Source organism: Cylas formicarius, unplaced genomic scaffold (genome assembly GCF_029955315.1).
Source record: "Cylas formicarius isolate icCylForm1 unplaced genomic scaffold, icCylForm1.1 PGA_scaffold_9__14_contigs__length_23061073, whole genome shotgun sequence".
Classification (NCBI taxonomy): domain Eukaryota; kingdom Metazoa; phylum Arthropoda; class Insecta; order Coleoptera; family Brentidae; genus Cylas; species Cylas formicarius.
This window is the reverse complement of record NW_026844365.1, coordinates 4145423-4163155: the sequence shown is the minus strand read 5'-3', so window position 1 is coordinate 4163155 and position 17733 is coordinate 4145423. Positions and strand designations below refer to the sequence as shown.

Genomic DNA, 17733 nt, shown 5'->3' with positions numbered 1-17733 from the left:
ATTGTTGCCAAATTGAATTAAATAAATTATTAAATTTCCGGACTAAGCGTACGAGGTCAGGTCAATAAGTTACGGGACCTTTCTTATATTTACTCATTTTTAATCAGCTTGTTTTCGAATTTCAAAAATATGTAATTCAATCTAAAAAAAGTCTGCAATTTAAATTTTCCATGAACCATCAAGCTAAAGTAAAACGGAAAAACGAGAAGCGCATTTTTTAATTTTAAATGAAAAATAAATACGAATCTAATCTAAATCGTAAGAATTTTCAAATGGTCAAGACGCCGTTTTGCCAAATTAAATCAAAGCGTACGAGGTCAGATCAACAATTTATAGGACCCTACCTATATTTACTCAATTTTAATCAGCTTTTAAAAAATATACAGCTCTGTCTAAGACAGCAATTAAAATTTTCAAAAAAACTATCAAACTAAAGTAAAACGGTTATGCGCATTTTTTAATATTAAATTAAAAATAAATATCTTAATCTTAAGAATTTCGAAATTCTTAAGACGCCATTGTTGCCAAATTAAATTAACTAATTAATTACATTTCCGGACTAAGCGTACGAGGCCAGGTCAACAAATTATGGTACTCTACTTATATTTTCTCAAAAACATATAATAAGAATTTCTAAATTTTTAAGACGCTGTCGTTGCGAAATTTGGCGAATACGCGAAAACCACTCACGTCTGATGTTCCACAGCAAACCCATAGGATCTTCAACATCGGTGAGGTCAAAAAACCCGCATTCCGAAAAGCTCACGATCGTCAAACATACCGCGAGAACTTTGTACATCTTGGCGCGTTTGGTCAACACCTACTAAATTTCAAGTGCCTTGACAGCACCTTTTATTAAAGATTTTTCATACACGGCCCGTAGATATGTTGATATAACTGAACCTCCGGTTTCCTGCTTTTAGGCAAATTAGGCCGTGGCTCTAACAAACAGCGCTTAATGCTTCGGTCAACATTCGTTTTCGGGGCTACGAAATGTTTGATTTAAGGTTGTTCGCCCTGGACCTCCGGACGTTTCAGTCTTTTACTTAAAGCTCGAATTTTATAAGGTTTACTTGACTGAGTTAAAACAACGAACTGAGTAAATCGGAATCCTCACTGCCCATATCGATGAAATGCATTAAGACATTTATAAAAGGTATTTCTTAAGTGTAGGACAATACTATCAAAATCTATTTCTTTGAGATTTAAGCACACTTAATTCTCAAATAAATTGGCATTTCACACGCAGCCCTGATTTAGTAAAAGTGACAAAATAAAAGTGTTTCAAAAATCTGTCACTAGAGGGCCACCTAGAACATTTTTTTCCCTGTATTTTATTTATTTAAACTGATATTGCCATAAGCAGAATCACAAATCATCAAAAACTGTTACTCTTGTTTTAGGTCGATAGGTGTTATCTTTTAGCCACAATTTATTTTTTATTTTCTGCCCTTCTAATTTACAGAAAGGTAATACTGTATATCGCGATATGCATTCCAGTTACGGAAAAACAAGTGCACTGCACTATATTTTTCAAAACAGTATGCTACAAATTTCACAGCAGGTTTAAATTAAGTAACATTTCACATTTTCCAAGATAAAAATTATTAATAATAATCGAGAATTAAATAGTATACAACGCTAATTACAATTCATTTTCAAAATGCCCACCGTTAATTTGTAAACATTTATTATCCATTTGAAAAATTGTCGTCAAACATGAAAAAATATGCCTAACCAATTTTTTATGATTTCACAACGGTTAATTTTTTTTTCGCAGATCACTGATGTCTGTTATAGGTGTTTCACGCACTAAAAACTTTAAATGCTCCCAAAAAAAGAAGTCCATGGGATTAAGGTCCGGCGAGCGAGGCGGCCAAGTTAAAGGCCCTCACCGACCTATCCATCGATGTTGAAATGATCAGATGATGATCAGTGTAGAAATTTATCTGTCTCTTCTCATAAAGACTACATAAAAAGTCCTTTTGGCGATATGCGAACTCAAAGAAAAAAAACCTTGAGTGTCCACAATGCATGTCGCTTGATGATGAAAGTACCAGCGACACTCAGAGAATAGCGGATATGTTTAACCAACATTGCACGTCAATCTATTCGGAATATGCAAAATGCAATACATCATTTTCTTGTGATAAATCGGTTAGTCTGGGATTTTTAAAATTAAATGTTGTGGATGCTTTCAATAGAATAAGTATTTTAAAGCAAATCTTAGGGCCGGGACCCGACGGTATACCTTTGATACTGGTGCAGAATTGTAAATTCGTTCTATCCGAAATTTTATGTAAAATTTTTAATGCTGCGGCGTTTTTCCTTCATATTGGAAAAAATCTTGTGTTACACCCATTTTCAAAGATGGTGGCAGGGCTAAAATCTGCTTGTTTTCGAAAATATTTGAGGGTATAGTTGCCGATTACGTCACCCCTCATTTTAAAAGCTTTATTATAACCGAACAGCATGGTTTTGTCAAGGGAAGGTCAACTGTTTCGAACCTCGAACCTGACTTCTCCAAGGCCTTCGACAGGGTTGATCATGGCATTCTGGTAAGGAAGCTCTCAATTGGGAATTGGTTTCGCAGTAATAAAACCGGAAGCAATCAGTTAAACTTAAAAATTACATTTCGTTAGAGACTGTTGTGACGTCGGGTGTACCACAAGAGGGACAGCTTTCCACATTCCTTTTTAATGTCTTCATTAATGACCTAAAAAACATTTTTCGCTTTTGCCAATTTCTTGCGCTTGCGGATGATCTAAAGCTTTTTAAGGTTATAGCATCACCTCTTGACTGTCATCGATTACAGGAGGATCTTGATGGGTTTTCTTTGTGGTACAGACAGAACAATTTAACTCTTAATACAAACAAGTGCAAAATTGTAAGCTTTGGCAGATTCAAAAATCCAGTAACTTTTACCTATCAGGATATAAACTACGAGGAGATTATGAAGCTTTTGAATCTGACATTTTTGGAGAGTAGGCGCATATTTTTTGACATCGCTACATTATACAAAATCCTTAATAATATGATGGATTCACCAGATCTTCTGGCATCTGTTGGTTTTCATATTTCTCCTGTTAATGCAAGAAATAGGGCTCTTTTTAATATTGATTTTCATAGGACCAACTATGGCATTAACTCGCCTATCAATCAAATGTGCAAACTCTTGACTGGAACCTTCGGCGCTGCACTAACACACAATAACGCGTTTTACCACAAGCCGAAACTCAATTTTATGTACTCGACTCGCGTTTCGCCAACCAAGTTGCCATCTTCAGGAGAAAATTAAAACTAAACTTAATGGAACAAATGCTCACGGGAAGTGGAAGTGAACTTTTCATGCATCACTTTGAACATAATGCTAAAGAAAATTCCGCGTACTTTCCTAGGATATGGTATAGATACGTCGACGATGTTTTCGCACTTGCACGGATTTAAATGACTTTATTTCAAACTTTAATAATTACTTCCCATCTATTAAATTCACATACGAAATAGAAAGTAACATGCAGTTGCCTTTTTTTGACGTTCTCGTTATCAAAAACAGTGAAAATCATATAGTTTTTGACATTTTTAGGAAAGATACTAGTACTTTAAGATACATAACCAATGAATCTAACCATGCTTTTCAACATAAAATGGCAAGTTTTAATTTTCTGGCCTTTAGACTTGTCACATTTCCTTTAAATCAGGGGAAAAGAAGCCTTATAAAAAAGATGGCTAGAATCAATGGCTATGAAGATAGTTTTATCGATAAGTTAATTAGGAAATTTAGATTTAAAAACAAACTTCAAAAATCAACGACTTTTCAAGCTGATAAGGAAAATTTAAAAGTAGTCTCAATTCTTTTCTCTCCCCAATATACAAGTGGACTTGACAGATTCTTCAGGGCCGCAGGTCTTCGAAGTGTCTATCAGTCCGGATCAAAATGAAAAAATCTCTTCGGTAATTGAAAAGTCGGGAATTTATGAAATATGTCGTAACGATTGTGACAAGTCATATGTAGGGCAAACCAAAAGATCAATCAATGTTAGATTCAAGGAACACTTGGCTCATTTAAAATTTGCTAGATTAGAAAAATCAAGTGTAGCCGAACATAGGTTCAACAATAATCATAAGGTAGATATTAGCAACTTAAAATTAGTTGAACATGTAAATAATAGTAGAAAATTAGATGCCTACGAAATCTTAGAAATTGTTAAGAGGGGGAATAAGACACTGAACAAGGATAGAGGTCCAATCCCATTTAGCCCATTATATGCGCTGATTGGTTGCGTGAACAGTGCGTAATTCCCCCTCCCACTTTCCGATGTGTATATATATAGAGAGAGAGCATTTGTTCTATTAAGTTTAGTTTTAATCTTCTCCTGAAGATGCCAACTTGGTTGGCGAAACGCGGGTCGAGTACGCAAAATTGAGTTTCGGGTTGTGGTAAAACGCGTTATTGTGTGTTAGAACAAAAATTAATGTTTTGTGGTCATTTTTCGGTATATATAGTAGAAGGTAGTTCGTAAATCTTATGTTTGATAAAGACACGTTGTTGTCAAAACAATTGTCACGTCAAAATATATAATTTCGTGAAAATCTGAACTTTTAGTTCTTATTTATGTTGATAAATGGATTTTCATCATGTAAAAGCCGCCTCAGTCCGAAGGGTTGAATGTTGTCGCTAATGAAACACCAGAAATAAATAATTCGTTTAATCATCAAAAATATCTCCCTAACCACTGCTACGTTAAATTCGTACTAAGTGTCTTCCAATAAACACCCGGTCGCCGATCCGCGAGGGGCCCGAGCCAGTCCCAAGTGCCTCTTGCTCAGCAAATGCCTCTTCAGGTTGTACCTGAGTTTCGTTTTGAACGAACACTTCGAACATTCGTAAGTGCGCAGGTTTTCCGCGTCCTTGTGCGTCGACACGTGCACCGCCAAGTTTCGCTTGTACTTCGTTTTAAAGTTGCACTGCTCGCACGTAAACATGGTCGCTTCGTCTGGACCCTCGTGGGTAACCAGGTGACGTTTTATGTCGGAACTACGGACCGTTTTGTACGGACACTCGGTGCACGTGTATTCCTTCACTTGGGCCAAGTTACGGAAAATGGAACGGTTTCGGGGATCCAACCCTTTCGTCAGACGGTTCAGGTGGACAGCTTTAATGTGCAGACGCAATCGGCACTTTTGCTTGCTCGAAAAGGTACAGTCGTGGCACCGATACATGACCACGTCTTCGGGGCTTTTGTGCACCAACAGATGGCGCGTCAGGTGCCCGCTTTGCCGAGTCCGATAGTCGCACAGGTGGCAGCACTTCAAACTTCTGTCTTTTTTGCGGGACGGCGGAGGTTTTTTCGATTCGAAAGTCTCGCGGTTGCATGTAAAATCTCCAAAGTCGTCCACGTGCTTGTGAATCTGTTTGTGACGCTCCAGCTGCAACTTATCGGGAGGGTTGTACGGGCATCGGTCACAGAACAGGGACGTGTTAAGGTCGCCGTGAGCCTGCGCGTGCAGCTGCAGGCTGCGTTGCGTCTTCGACGTGTAATCGCATCTTTTGCAAGCCCAAACCCGCTTACCGGATATTTTCGGGACGCGTTTCGAGCGATCCGACTCTTCGGATTTGATAATCACTTCGTTGGTACCTAAACTAACGGAACGCTTAATTAGACACGTGCGCAGATGGACTTACTATTATTGGGGCTTTTGGCGCGGGTGGGCTACATATTCTTTCATTAAGTAATATTGCATTTTGAGACATCTAAGTATCTCCATTATCCTTAGAACTTATCGAAAAGGTAAAATAACATTTTGTTTTCATAATCATAATAAACGACTTTCATTTCAGTTAATAGCATAACAAACTTACAATACAGAGACCTTAGTTGCACCGTCTAGCTTGGAACTAGCTAGCTAAAGCAGTGCGTGGCGCAATAGTACACAACAAAATAAAAAAAGAGCTTATCTTAGCTACGATTTTTTTAAAAAATCTCTGTAGATGCAGTAACTTTTTCCTATATTTAATGGCACTCAGATGATGAAGCCTTGTTAGAAATACCCCTTATGTATTCCGCCTATCGGGATCGATAGTCTATATTAAAGAGTACAGAAATGTGGTCTTCTACGAGACTTCATCCTAAACCAAAATTAGAACTATGGTCACATTTTCTCAAGCCATACACGAAGTGCACACACTGGTTTTGAATTTTTTGAATTCTATACTCACTTTCGTTGTCTAAACGACAACAAAATTACACAAATTTAAATTTGATAAGACAAGGGACTAGCACAACTTTTTATTATTATTTTATTGTTATTATATTATTATTATATTATTTTAATTCCAAAAAGTAAGTAAAAGTAAAGATTTTGTAGGGTTTAACTTGAGATTATGGGTTTTGATTTATATTTCGTTCTACCTCCAAAACATCACAATCAGCAAAACAATAATACATTTGTGTATAGTAGGTAAACGCTTGAATTTTAAAGAACGTTAATGAATTTAGAATGAAAATAGGTCGCTTGACGATATTATTTGCTTTCTATTACTCAGATTTGATAACGTGAGAGAAAAAGATTGATCAGAAAATCTATAATATTTTAGCTTCGATATTAGAAGTTGATGATTGATTGTATCCAAAAGTCTTCGAGAAATCCAACAGCACATTTTCTTATCGTACGCTAGAAAAATATTATCCAATACATTCAGCAATGCTACTTCTTTTAAAAACCACATTGCGTAAGTGGAACAATGTTGTTAGCCATAAAAAATTCATACATTTCATTATATAAAATAAATAAGTCAGAAACTTTGATCTAATATATAAATTTGCCTTAATTTTCTATCTACCATCCTCATTTAAATCAGATTCACTACTAGAAGATGACAAGAATAGAAGAAACGTTTATTTAGTTCAAATTATAGAAGCATGTTAGAAGAGCAGACAAAGCAGCCCAACTCACCCCAAAAACTTGAAACTACACGCTGATTTAGGTTACTTTAGTTAGAGCGATGCAACGAAACGTCAGCAATGGTTTAGAACGTGACGTAAACGCTACGCAGCGTGCGGGAGCTATATTAACACATTCGCAGTTCTAAGGTTCGCTTTGCTTATCTACATTTGGGAATTATGTTGTCATTATTCTTGAATTTTAATCCGAACTGCTTCCAAGTTACTATGCGCCATGCCCGCCAAATTTCAAATTGTTGTAAATAAAACAAGAGTTACAGGCCTAATACAAAGCATTTACTTTTTAGGGGGATGTATTTTCTCGTCGCACAAGTTCTAATTTTCATTTGACCAATACTGATTTACTGATAAAAATTCTATACGTTTTTAACGTTCTGTAAAAATGTCTAACCATTCTTTTTGACAGTCCGTTTGCCACTGGTTTGGAATTGGTTAGAGATAATATAGAGGAAACAGTTTATTGTGACGCCACTGCACCATAGAACCATACAGTTCAAAAGACAGACATGGCATAAGTAAAAAATAAATAAATCGTATGTGTCTCAGTTAGTTGCACCTCATTGTAGACCAGTTTAAATGGTACTTACATCTGTCAAACTAATGCAGAAATTAAGATAAAAATGGCAATGAAGACATCATCCAAAAGAAACTGATGTACATAAAGGCGGGAGAAGGCAAAAAATTTGGCATTTTCAACGCCTAGAATTGTTTTTGCCTCAACTGAATGTGAGTAAAGAATTCCTTTTTAAGAAAACAAGGTTTATAGCTGGAAAAACATTGCTATTATATTAGTTTCCACCATCCTCCCTCTAAACTCTCAAATGGGATAACGTACCAACTATTCCAAATTAAATACCAAATAAACACAAAGTTTTTCAAATAGGCCACCAATATTGGTTCACACATCTGCATTGCTGCATTTTGTAAATGGGTATTTTATCTAATATTCAAAACACATGCAAAAAATAAGTACCCATATAATGTCGCTCACCTCTTATAGTCTAATAAATTTTCAGTTTTTATCACAGCATCTTCTTTGACATAGTACTTATTGACAATGTTATTGTTTAATTCCACAAATTTGTCACCCACTTCCGATTTAAACCTGCAAACACAAACGAACAAGGGTTTACAGAATTTTCTAATTAGAAAAGCTAAAATGTATACAATAAAGTCTTTGCCAATGACCCACTAAGTTGGCTTTAGATACTACTTATTTTCACAAATGGACGAAAGTCCAGAAATTGGTAACAATTTTTAAAGATTTTTATAATGGACAAACGATGAATAAACAAATTAGGCAAATGTAATATCAGAAAATATGAGAGATACCTTAACTCAGGATTTTCTCCAAAATCATCTGCTTCACTATCTACTGGTTCATTTTTTATTGCCACGAAACTTAATTCTTCAACGGTATATACATCATCTTTCTCTTCCTTAATGTAAGTGCTTTGAAAGGGTACTTCATTGCTAAGCACATCTGCCCTGCAATTTAATTTCATAATAACTCTATCAGGTTTTAACACATTAAATGAATTACGAGTAGCGCATCTGATCTACGTCTTCCGTTTTAATTTCATACGGTTTCTTTAATTTAATATCTATGTCCATCTGCCTATAAATGATATTTTGCTAGTGTCCATTTAAAACCTGTTATTACACGTCAACACAGTCATATGATTCTGACAGTTTCGTAAGTCACAGAATATTTTCTTCTTCTTCTTTTCCATAACGTAAGCACATCATTTAAGGAAATTCGCCCATTACAGACTTCAATCGAGGATTTTTTCAATTGGTCACAGACTAACAAGTAATAAAACAAAACCAACATTTGTTCTTTGACCGTTCTTGCTCAGCTAGCAGAAAACAATTTTGACCGATAACAAAAACCGGCATCGCCCTGCGTCCACCGCGGACCATCCGGGCCCATTGGGACTCCATACCGGCCTGAACGGTTAAAACAGCGGGGCCGGCGAACACTAAACACTACTGAAACAGAGTCACACGAAAAATGACCGATACCAAGGTTTTTGGGACCAATACAATGGATACTGCTAGTAGCGAACAGAGGTTAAACCGCCGCGTGCAATGCTCCACCACAAAATCCAAGTCACAGAACATTCAAGTCAATTCAATAATGCGTTTCACTAATACAGTTGGGCACGGTCACAGAACATAGAAACTTTTCTTCTTTAATTTAATACTACACATTACACGGTTTTAAAGGTGTAGCAGTGAGTTTTTCAAATAAGTAAGAATTTCAAGTTCACAAAATGTCATTTTACTAAAAATTATTATTAATTTGACACTTGTATGTTGGATGTTCCAGACCGTTGATATTAAAGCTTGCGTGCTTGCAACGATTGATTCGTTTTTGTACCTTGTCCCAAAATTAGTAAAAGAAGAAGACCACAGGGTGAGTTTTTTTTTTAATAGAAATTCATGATAAAAGATAACCATAATTTTCACCAAATGTTTAGTTGTAGTGTTTGGGGTTTGGGAGTATGATAATGATATGTCAAATTTAAACAAAGTTTATCAGTACCAGTATACAAAATAACCACTGTGAAAGTGCAGCTAATTTACTGTTTAACAAAAAGGCACCAAATTGGAAGTGCAGCTAATTGGAAATACCTATTGAAAACTGCAACATTATGAATAACCAGTTATTTTATTTTGTGGACACTGTTCAGTCACCAATATACAACCAACCATCAATAGTAAATATGCCAGTAGTCATGAATACTATTGCTCCCATTACATTCCTTTTGGATAATACCTTTAATGTACCTAGACCCTTGCTTAGCTTTGACAATCAAGCAACCATTCCATATAATACAAATAACGGGTAAGGCCCCCTCTGAGATAAGTAAATTTTGTAAATTTCAATAATAATTGTTGCAGGTTTATAATAGCCTCTACAGTTCCTAACAATACATTTAACTATATGCCAATGCCTAGTATTAAGGTTGAAGGTGTGCAAGAATCCTTGTGCAATGTTTCTTCAAGTTACAGTGTTAAAGTAGAAAATTCGCAAGGGTCCTCATGTGATGTTCCGGCAAGTGAACCTATTAAAATTGAAAATTTGCCGGAGCCTGATGTACAACCATTAGCAATTTGTAAAACTGAGATTGCAGAAGCAAATCCGTCTGATTCAGCTGTAGTAGATATTACCTTTGATGATGTATTAAGTGAGGATGAAAATATTTGTGATCATTTGGACATTAAATGTGAAATTCAAGAGGAATATGGTTCCGATGCTATATCAGGGTATGTGTGTTACAGATATATGCTTGAATTAGGAATGTGGGCCAACATTATTGTCTAGATCACTAATATAAATATTTTTGCATTAATGTTTTAGATCTTGTGTTTCCAATTCTTCTGATCAGACATCTCCAAGAGAGAATCCAAGTGCCACGCCAATAACAGAAAGTAAAACTGAAATTTGCAACTCTAAGGAAGCTTTTCTCAATTATATAACAAATGGTAGTGACTTACCCGAACAAAATATTACAAATAATGGAATATCCGAAGCAGCTGATGAAGATGGAGTTTTATAGTAAGTCTAGTAAACATTAAATTTTAAGTTCAGGATACATTGAATCCAAAAATCTCTTTAAAATAAAACTTTCACCTTTCAACATTCCCAAAACTTAAATTTATAGATCATGTTCATAATGTCTTCTCACATCAAATATTCCACATTCTTTATTCTATAGTGAAAGTGTTTATCAAGAATAATACTAAAAATAAACATTCATTACTTTTGGGTGGAACGTTTAAGGAAAATAACTTATAAACAAAAGCGAGCATGTAATGTTCATTTTAAAAACATGCAGTGCTTTGAACATTACAGACATTAACATTAAAACAAAGCCTTTGGATTTTTAACAATACAACTGTAATGAGTAATATGCAAATAATATACCTGCCAAGCTACATTTTATTAAACTCAACAGTCAGAATTTCATGAAATTTCTGACAGCAAAAATGATTATTTGGCAATTTTTTTCTAATTATATGACTTTTGAAAAAACTTGGAACAGTTTTGAAAATACCTGAAAAAAACTATTTATTTATTGAGCATTTTCCAATACTTACATGGTGGAACTCTTTTGCCACAACTAAATTAGTTACATATTGTAAAAACATAAATTGTGTTTCAAGGGTGTACAGGTGTAAAGTTTCTTATTATATATTCATTTTTACAGTATTAATGGGACAGTCTTTAGTGATATTGACGTTTTGAATGATAATTCCCTAAGACGAAAGGAGCCCTTCAGTCGCAAAAAATTATGGAAACCTGGTCAGTCTAGCGTCTCAGCTCCAGCGGACCCGGTAAAACCACAACTTACCTTGGAAGAAGTGAAGAAATTGGTCTCTCTCAAATGTAATGAGTGTGATTTCTCAACTCAAAAAGGTATGTACAATCAAACATATTAAATTGCTCGTTTGCAACATTTAAGGGTATGTGCTAGCATGCTAGTGGTTGCAGTCACAGAACATATTAAAAAGTTGCAGGTGTTTAGACAAATCTATTTTGTAGGCTAACTTTAACCTTGGTAGATTCTATTATAAATGATAGGTTAAAATCAGTGACTTTTTTCTGGTCAGTTGGCTATGAAAACCAAAGAATAATATGCTTTGGGGGATGGGATACAAATACAGTTAAGAAATTTGACAGCATAGAATCGTTTCTCCATGTCAAATTACCTTTCTCCCATTTTAAGAATAGAGGTTTTTGACTTTTACAAATGTTTTTAGGGATTCTGTGGTGGAGCATTGCACGCGACGGTTTAACCTCTGTTCGCTCCCGACAGAATCCCATTTATTCGTCCCAAAAAGTTTGATATCGGTTTCCACGGTTGGGATTTAGTGTTTTGAGTGTTCAGTGTGCGTCTTAAAGTGATAATCGTCCTCGGTCCCGTCGTTTTTCCCCGTTCACGCCGGATGGGCCCGGATTGTCCGGGGCGGAAGCGGGGGGTGTCGGTTTTTTTGGTATCGGTCAAATTTGTTTTTTGCTAGTTGAGCAAATATTGGTTATATGTCTTCTTTGTACGTGTTGGTCAATGACCAAAAGCGAAGATCCTCGACGGAAGTCGGCAATGGGCGAATGATCCTAGCAGTCGAGCCCAACATTTTTTGTGAAACGCATAATTAAATGTTTTTAAGGAATGAAAATCAATGTGAGGAGTAAATTTTTTCCATTTTTTGTACGACACAGTATGGCGTGCAATGTTAACCAAATAATTTTGTTACTCTGTAGGCGTATTAGACCTGAAAAGGCACAAGTTAATCCACAAGGGTGTGAAAATCTACAAGTGCGACGTGTGCTCGTACCAGACCTCGACCAGGAGTTACTTGCGGGTCCATATGTTGGTACACTTCAAGAACAAGCAAGTGAAGATGCATAAATGCGTCAAGTGCGCTTATGAGACGAGAGACTACAGCAACCTACTCAAGCACCGGCGGGTACATCTGACCTCGGAAGAGTTGGACAAGTTGCCTTACCATCATTGCAGTTACTGCAACTACAGAACGAAATTCAAAGACATATGCCTCAAGCACGAGCGTATCCACAAGAAGCCCGGCGAGATCCGCATGTACCAGTGCGACAAGTGTCCGTTTTATAGCAGGTACGATAGTATTAATTCTCTTAGAAGGCTGCTAGGGAGAGAAAAACCTCTCACGAAGTAAAAAAGAAAGAAATGGGACTTATAAGTATAATTTTCAAAATAAATGATGCTAAATGAAGGAAAGGAAATATATAATAATAATAAATTCACGCAAAACAGGTTTATTTGAGTAATATCAGACATAGTGTTTTCATATATTTCCTAAGACGATTTTCGGTTATTTTAATTTTTTGGCGGGGCAGCTCTGAAATAAAACTTTTCATATCGGCAACGTCGGAAATCATGCGGCGTTGCCATTTTTTGTTTTTTTAGGGTGTTACGTCCCTGGGTTTCCTTTGGCGATTTCAAATCTGAATGTTGTTTGTGAAAATAGTAGTAAATAAATAATCTATTAACCCCACAGTATCTTTATGGATATTCTTTCTCTCTTTCTTCGTGACTTATTCGGCTTGTTTATTGTGGATTTAGGTGCAAACAGTACGTTTGCAATAACAAAGAGGTCGTATGAATTACTTTTAAGTACCCACCCATTATTGTAGAGCAAAATCGATATTTAGGGAAGAGTAAAAATCAAGAAAATAGTAAATATTCAAGATTTTGAAAATCTTTTAAAAATGAAATCCAATATTGTTTTCAGAGAAATAGTTAGAGACAAGAATATTTTTGGAGATATCAGTGCGTTAGGATTCTTAAAATCTTTGGTATTTCTTTTAATACAGCCCACAAGTTTGTGGCCAAAATAACCCTCAAGTCACTGTTTTCGTGACCAAAGTGTTTTATTTTTATTTTTTGGTAAATGAAATACTGAAGTACTGCAAAGTGTTATAAAATAGACTATTTTTTTAACCGCAAAAGATCTGCTTTAAGTTCCCGATAGTTCTTTTGCCTCTCAATCTATTTGAATCCTCCCATGTAATCTGCAAATACCAAAAATTTGGTTAGTTTTGGTCACCAAATACCGAAAATTTGGTATTTTTATACCACTATTTAATTAAAATTAGAATAGAGGGTTAAGGCGGCTTTCTCAGAAAGGTTAGTTTTCAACGATCTTTGCTGGAAGATCTTTGCTCAAGAATTTTACAAAAAATACGTAACTTACGAGTAGCGCCAAAATTTCCCGGCCTGACATAGATGCAGCTCCAGTAGGCTGCGAAAAAAAAATTGAAGTCTGGCGTCAAAGAGTTTTTATTGACAGCATTTCAAACAAGACGTGTCCGAAAAAATGTCGCAAATACCGCAAATTGAATATAGAGCAGTTTTTGACAAAAGAAGGGTTAACACCTAAAATTATTAAAGAAAGGCTGGATGGTGTGTACGGTGGCCAAAGTTTTCCTTCGTATTTTGAATGTTTAAAACGTTATCGAATGGGGCAGGAGTCCCTTGAAGATGATTCAAGAACTGGTCGACCAGTGGAGGTCATAACGGAAGATATTGTTGCGATTGTGGAAGAGGTGGTATTGAGTGATCTACCTTTAAAGGTCAAGGAAAGCTCAGAAATAACTAAGCTTTCTGATACAAGTGTTCGTCGAATCCTGCATGATCATTTAGATATGCATAAGGTTAGTGCAAGATGGGTTCTGAAAAACCTTTCGGCTATTCAAAAATAACGCCGTGTCGAGTGGAACTCTGTGGGTCGGATCCGAAGCCTGTGATAGAAACTATTGTGTGTGTCTACTATGACCCTCTATCTAAAAAAGAATCAATGGAGTGGCGTCGTAAGGGTGAAGCACCTCCAAGAAAATTCAGAGTCTGCCAGTCAACAAAAAAGGTGATGGCCACGATCTTTTGAGATTGTAAAGGAATTCCTTTGATAGATTTTAAAGAAACTAATACCACTGTCAATGGTAAATAGTACGCAACATTATTACATAAATTGCGAGACTGCATACGTGTAAAACGTCGAGGAAAACTGACCAGAGGCGTGCGTCCTTTGCACGATAATGCACCTGTCCATACTGCTAGTGTTGCACAAGCTGCCATTTTAGAGTGTGGGTTCAACAGATAGATCATCCTCCATAGAGTCCAGCGATTGTTATTTGTTTGGATATTTGAAAAAGGACTTACGTGGAAAGAGCTTTTAGCTCATTTTGCAGACAAACCAAAAGAATATTTTTTTAAAGGGATTGAGTTGTCAATAAAGAGATGTAATAAGTGTATTGAAGTTAAAAGGGGGATTATATTGAAAAATAATAAAAAAATGTTACTCTACTTTGTTTCCTTCATATTTAGGCCGGGAAATTTTGGCGCTGCCCTCGTACTTACTGGATGTTAGTTAAGAACATCTTTCCTACTCTTAAATATTTGTATTATTTCACAATATTGCCATTTTTGGGAACTTTTACGGATATTGGACCACACTTGAACTAATTACATTTGAATAACTTAGTTTCGGTTAGTTTAAATCTGTATACAATATACAATTTAACTAAACTCAATCGGGTTTAAAGATTTAAGATTTTAAGGTTCCAGTGAGGAAATAAATTTTATTTTTATTATTTTGCAAAAGCGATTATTGCCAACTATCATTGTCGAATGAAGTTATAAAATATTGCATTCATAAAATATTCATGATGAACCCTTCATTTCTTGCAGACGTTCACAGGCGCTAACCAAACATTACATAAGGCAATATTAACGTTTTAATTATCTCAGTATTAGTGTCAATACGCAGTAAATTGCTTTTATTACTCTTGATGTGACCGGCAATATTAAAAAAAAATGCTGTATAGATAGAAAACAATAACGTACGGAACACAGTCCCCGCGGCACCCTTAGCAAAAATAAAATTGGAAAAATTGCCACCTCTTTCGAAGAAATGTTGCCTAGTTCGAAATACTGTCTTAACGTCTTTTTACTAACATCGTGTAGAACAGTTTTCTACGAGTATTATTTCCATGCCAGGTACGGGCTCCACAAACACAAGCTCGTCCACAAAGAAATCACAGAGTTGGACTTTCTGCAGTGCGGTAGCTGTTCCTATCTCACGTTATGTAAAAGAGCGTTGAACGAGCACATGATCAAGCACAAAAGCCCCGACGAGCTCGAATGGTTTTACTGTAACGAATGCGACTTTAAGTCTCCGCTGAAGAGAAAGTTGAAGTGTCACATAATGGTGAGGCACCTGGCGCCAGCAAATAAGAAGTCGAAGTCCTTCAAATGTCACATCTGCACGTACGCCTCTAATAACAAGAACAATCTGAAAAGCCATTTGTTGAGGCATCAGGATCCGGCGGATTGCCAGTTGTTTGCGTGCGCCACATGTGACTATACGACGCGGTTAAAAGAGGACTTGAGGTTGCACGTCAAGCGACATTTGAAGCAGAGGGAGAAAGAGATAGAGACTTGATTTTGAATTGCATAGTTCTAGTTTCAAATAAAGATAAAACAAACTTACTTTTGTTGTTTTCGTTGGGTTACTCCTCAAATTATTAGTTGCTCCAAGGCACTTCTTTTCACACAAATTTTCTTGCCTAATTGTTCTTCAGAGTTACATGGCAGGAACTTCTTCGAATAATACTAGATAATTATGCTCGGCAATTGCTGGGGAGATTATTTTATTGCAGTCTAAGGCTCTTTCATAACGAACTTACACTTCAAGTCAATAATAAAAAAAACATCAAAAACAAAGATAACGTTCAAATAGTATAGGTTGGTAGAGACAACAATTCATTTCAGCGAGGTTTCACCAATTCTTTTGGGCCAGTCTGCTGTGATCATTCGCCTGTTGTCGACTTCCGTCGAGGAATTTTTTCATTTAGTCACAGACCAAGAGAGCTATTACCAACATTTGTTTTCAGCTTTCGATGTAGGACTTTGACCGATAACATAAAACGGCCTCCCCCACGGACCATCCGGTGACCAACGGGCGTGAACTGGAAAAAACAGCGGGGGCGACAACCATTACAACTTTAAAACATTCACTAAACACTAAGAACACTGACACAATGGGAACGGATTTCAAATTTTTGGGGGACGATTACAGGGGATTCTGTCAGGAACGAACGCAAGTGTTCAACCGCCATGTGCAATGCCCACGATAAAATTCTGGTAGACGACAAACAAACGCGTCGTTATCCGAAAAGTGACATTTTTGTTAAAAAATAAATAAGAACTTTATTTTGTTAAATGGACTTTCATCAAGTAAAAGCCACCCCTATTCAAGATTTTTGTTAGGTTATATTTATTGTTTTGGCATAAAAACTGAGATAAGAACCGTTGAAAACATAGGACGATTATCATTGTAAATTGTTCTGTTATGTGTAATAGCTAAGAAACTGTTCCTCAGAAAAAGTTTCTAAAATAGTCTAAGCAATAGGTTGTATTTGATATATAGTGCCAGTGATATCTTAACTCGTTTTGGTATATTGTGTTAGATAATAATTACAAAATTCTATTTTCCAATTTTTTTATACACATGTATCGTTAATATTATATTTGAAGCATGATGGTAAAAAAATTACACTCTTTTCTTTTAATTTTTATACCCTGGAGTAAAGTAAAGTATGGTTTCTGTGTGCATCTACTCGTTATGTTAATAATACAGGAATTTTTGAAGCGACAATGAAAAAAAAATTGAAATCAAATTTAATTGCGGTATATTCATTTTTGTCACATCTTGAGTTGATTGAACTGATTGTCATTTTAAGAAGTCACGTAAAGTATAAAGCTAGTATTAAACTTTTCATAAAAATCCAGCAAGCCAATTTTGCTTTGTCCACTTTGAAAATAGGGATTTACGATCAAAACACCCGCATTTTCGACACGTACGGGGTATATTATTTTTCTTCAAACTCGGCCATTTTAAAGCACCCCCGTACCTCCTCTATTTAGATATGAACGTAGAATTCAATGTCGTTCTCAGAGTAAGATTAACAAAGGTATAAAACTGAAACTTACGACAGACACGATAATTGAAAATTTGCAAGAAAGCACGAAAAAATACTATTAAATACCATGGATGAACTGACAAATCTGGTACCTATGACCCCATCTACCCTATGCAATGTAAACTCCAGGGTTACCAAAATTATAATTAAAGAATATACAATTTTAGGTGAATTTTCTTTGTTGAGGTATTTTCTTATCATTGGAGTAAGATCACGTCAAGTGGACCCCCCATTTACCAC

General features: G+C 35.9%; 2 protein-coding genes across 3 annotated transcripts; one reads left to right on the top strand and one right to left on the bottom strand.

Annotated features, from left to right (window-relative positions):
* Positions 1–4712: 4712 nt before the first annotated feature.
* On the bottom strand, positions 4713–8646 carry LOC132707283 (zinc finger protein 711-like). Its single transcript, XM_060679074.1, has 4 exons — positions 8509–8646; positions 8298–8453; positions 7957–8070; positions 4713–5644 (listed from the first exon to the last, which is right to left on the bottom strand). The coding sequence occupies exons 1-4, from the start codon at positions 8577–8579 to the stop codon at positions 4756–4758; spliced, it is 1230 nt and encodes a 409-aa protein (XP_060535057.1). The 5' UTR covers positions 8580–8646; the 3' UTR covers positions 4713–4755.
* Positions 8647–9331: 685 nt separating this feature from the next.
* On the top strand, positions 9332–16000 carry LOC132707237 (zinc finger autosomal protein-like). 2 transcript variants are annotated; one of them, XM_060679006.1, is made up of 7 exons: positions 9332–9384; positions 9449–9816; positions 9873–10238; positions 10333–10530; positions 11183–11391; positions 12238–12607; positions 15509–16000. In XM_060679006.1, exons 2-7 carry the CDS (start codon positions 9623–9625, stop codon positions 15951–15953), a joined length of 1782 nt encoding a protein of 593 aa, XP_060534989.1. In that variant the 5' UTR covers positions 9332–9384; positions 9449–9622; the 3' UTR covers positions 15954–16000. The 2 variants fall into 2 exon arrangements, with proteins under 2 accessions (XP_060534989.1, XP_060534988.1); XM_060679005.1 differs by lacking the exon at positions 9332–9384 and having other exon boundaries at positions 9408–9816.
* Positions 16001–17733: the final 1733 nt, after the last annotated feature.

Excerpts from the sequence above, each read along its gene's own strand:
- LOC132707283 (XM_060679074.1), bottom strand. The coding sequence starts at position 8,579 with ATGGACATAGATATTAAATTAAAGAAACCGTATGAAATTAAAACGGAA. Across the intron at positions 8,454-8,508 it reads GTAGATCAGATGCGCTACTC|GGCAGATGTGCTTAGCAATG; the intron begins GTAATTCATTTA and ends ATTAAATTGCAG. Across the intron at positions 5,645-7,956 it reads AATTTATTAGACTATAAGAG|TTTAGGTACCAACGAAGTGA; the intron begins GTGAGCGACATT and ends GCGTTCCGTTAG.
- LOC132707237 (XM_060679006.1), top strand. The coding sequence starts at position 9,623 with ATGAATAACCAGTTATTTTATTTTGTGGACACTGTTCAGTCACCAATA. Across the intron at positions 10,531-11,182 it reads GATGAAGATGGAGTTTTATA|TATTAATGGGACAGTCTTTA; the intron begins GTAAGTCTAGTA and ends TCATTTTTACAG. Across the intron at positions 12,608-15,508 it reads AAGTGTCCGTTTTATAGCAG|GTACGGGCTCCACAAACACA; the intron begins GTACGATAGTAT and ends TTTCCATGCCAG.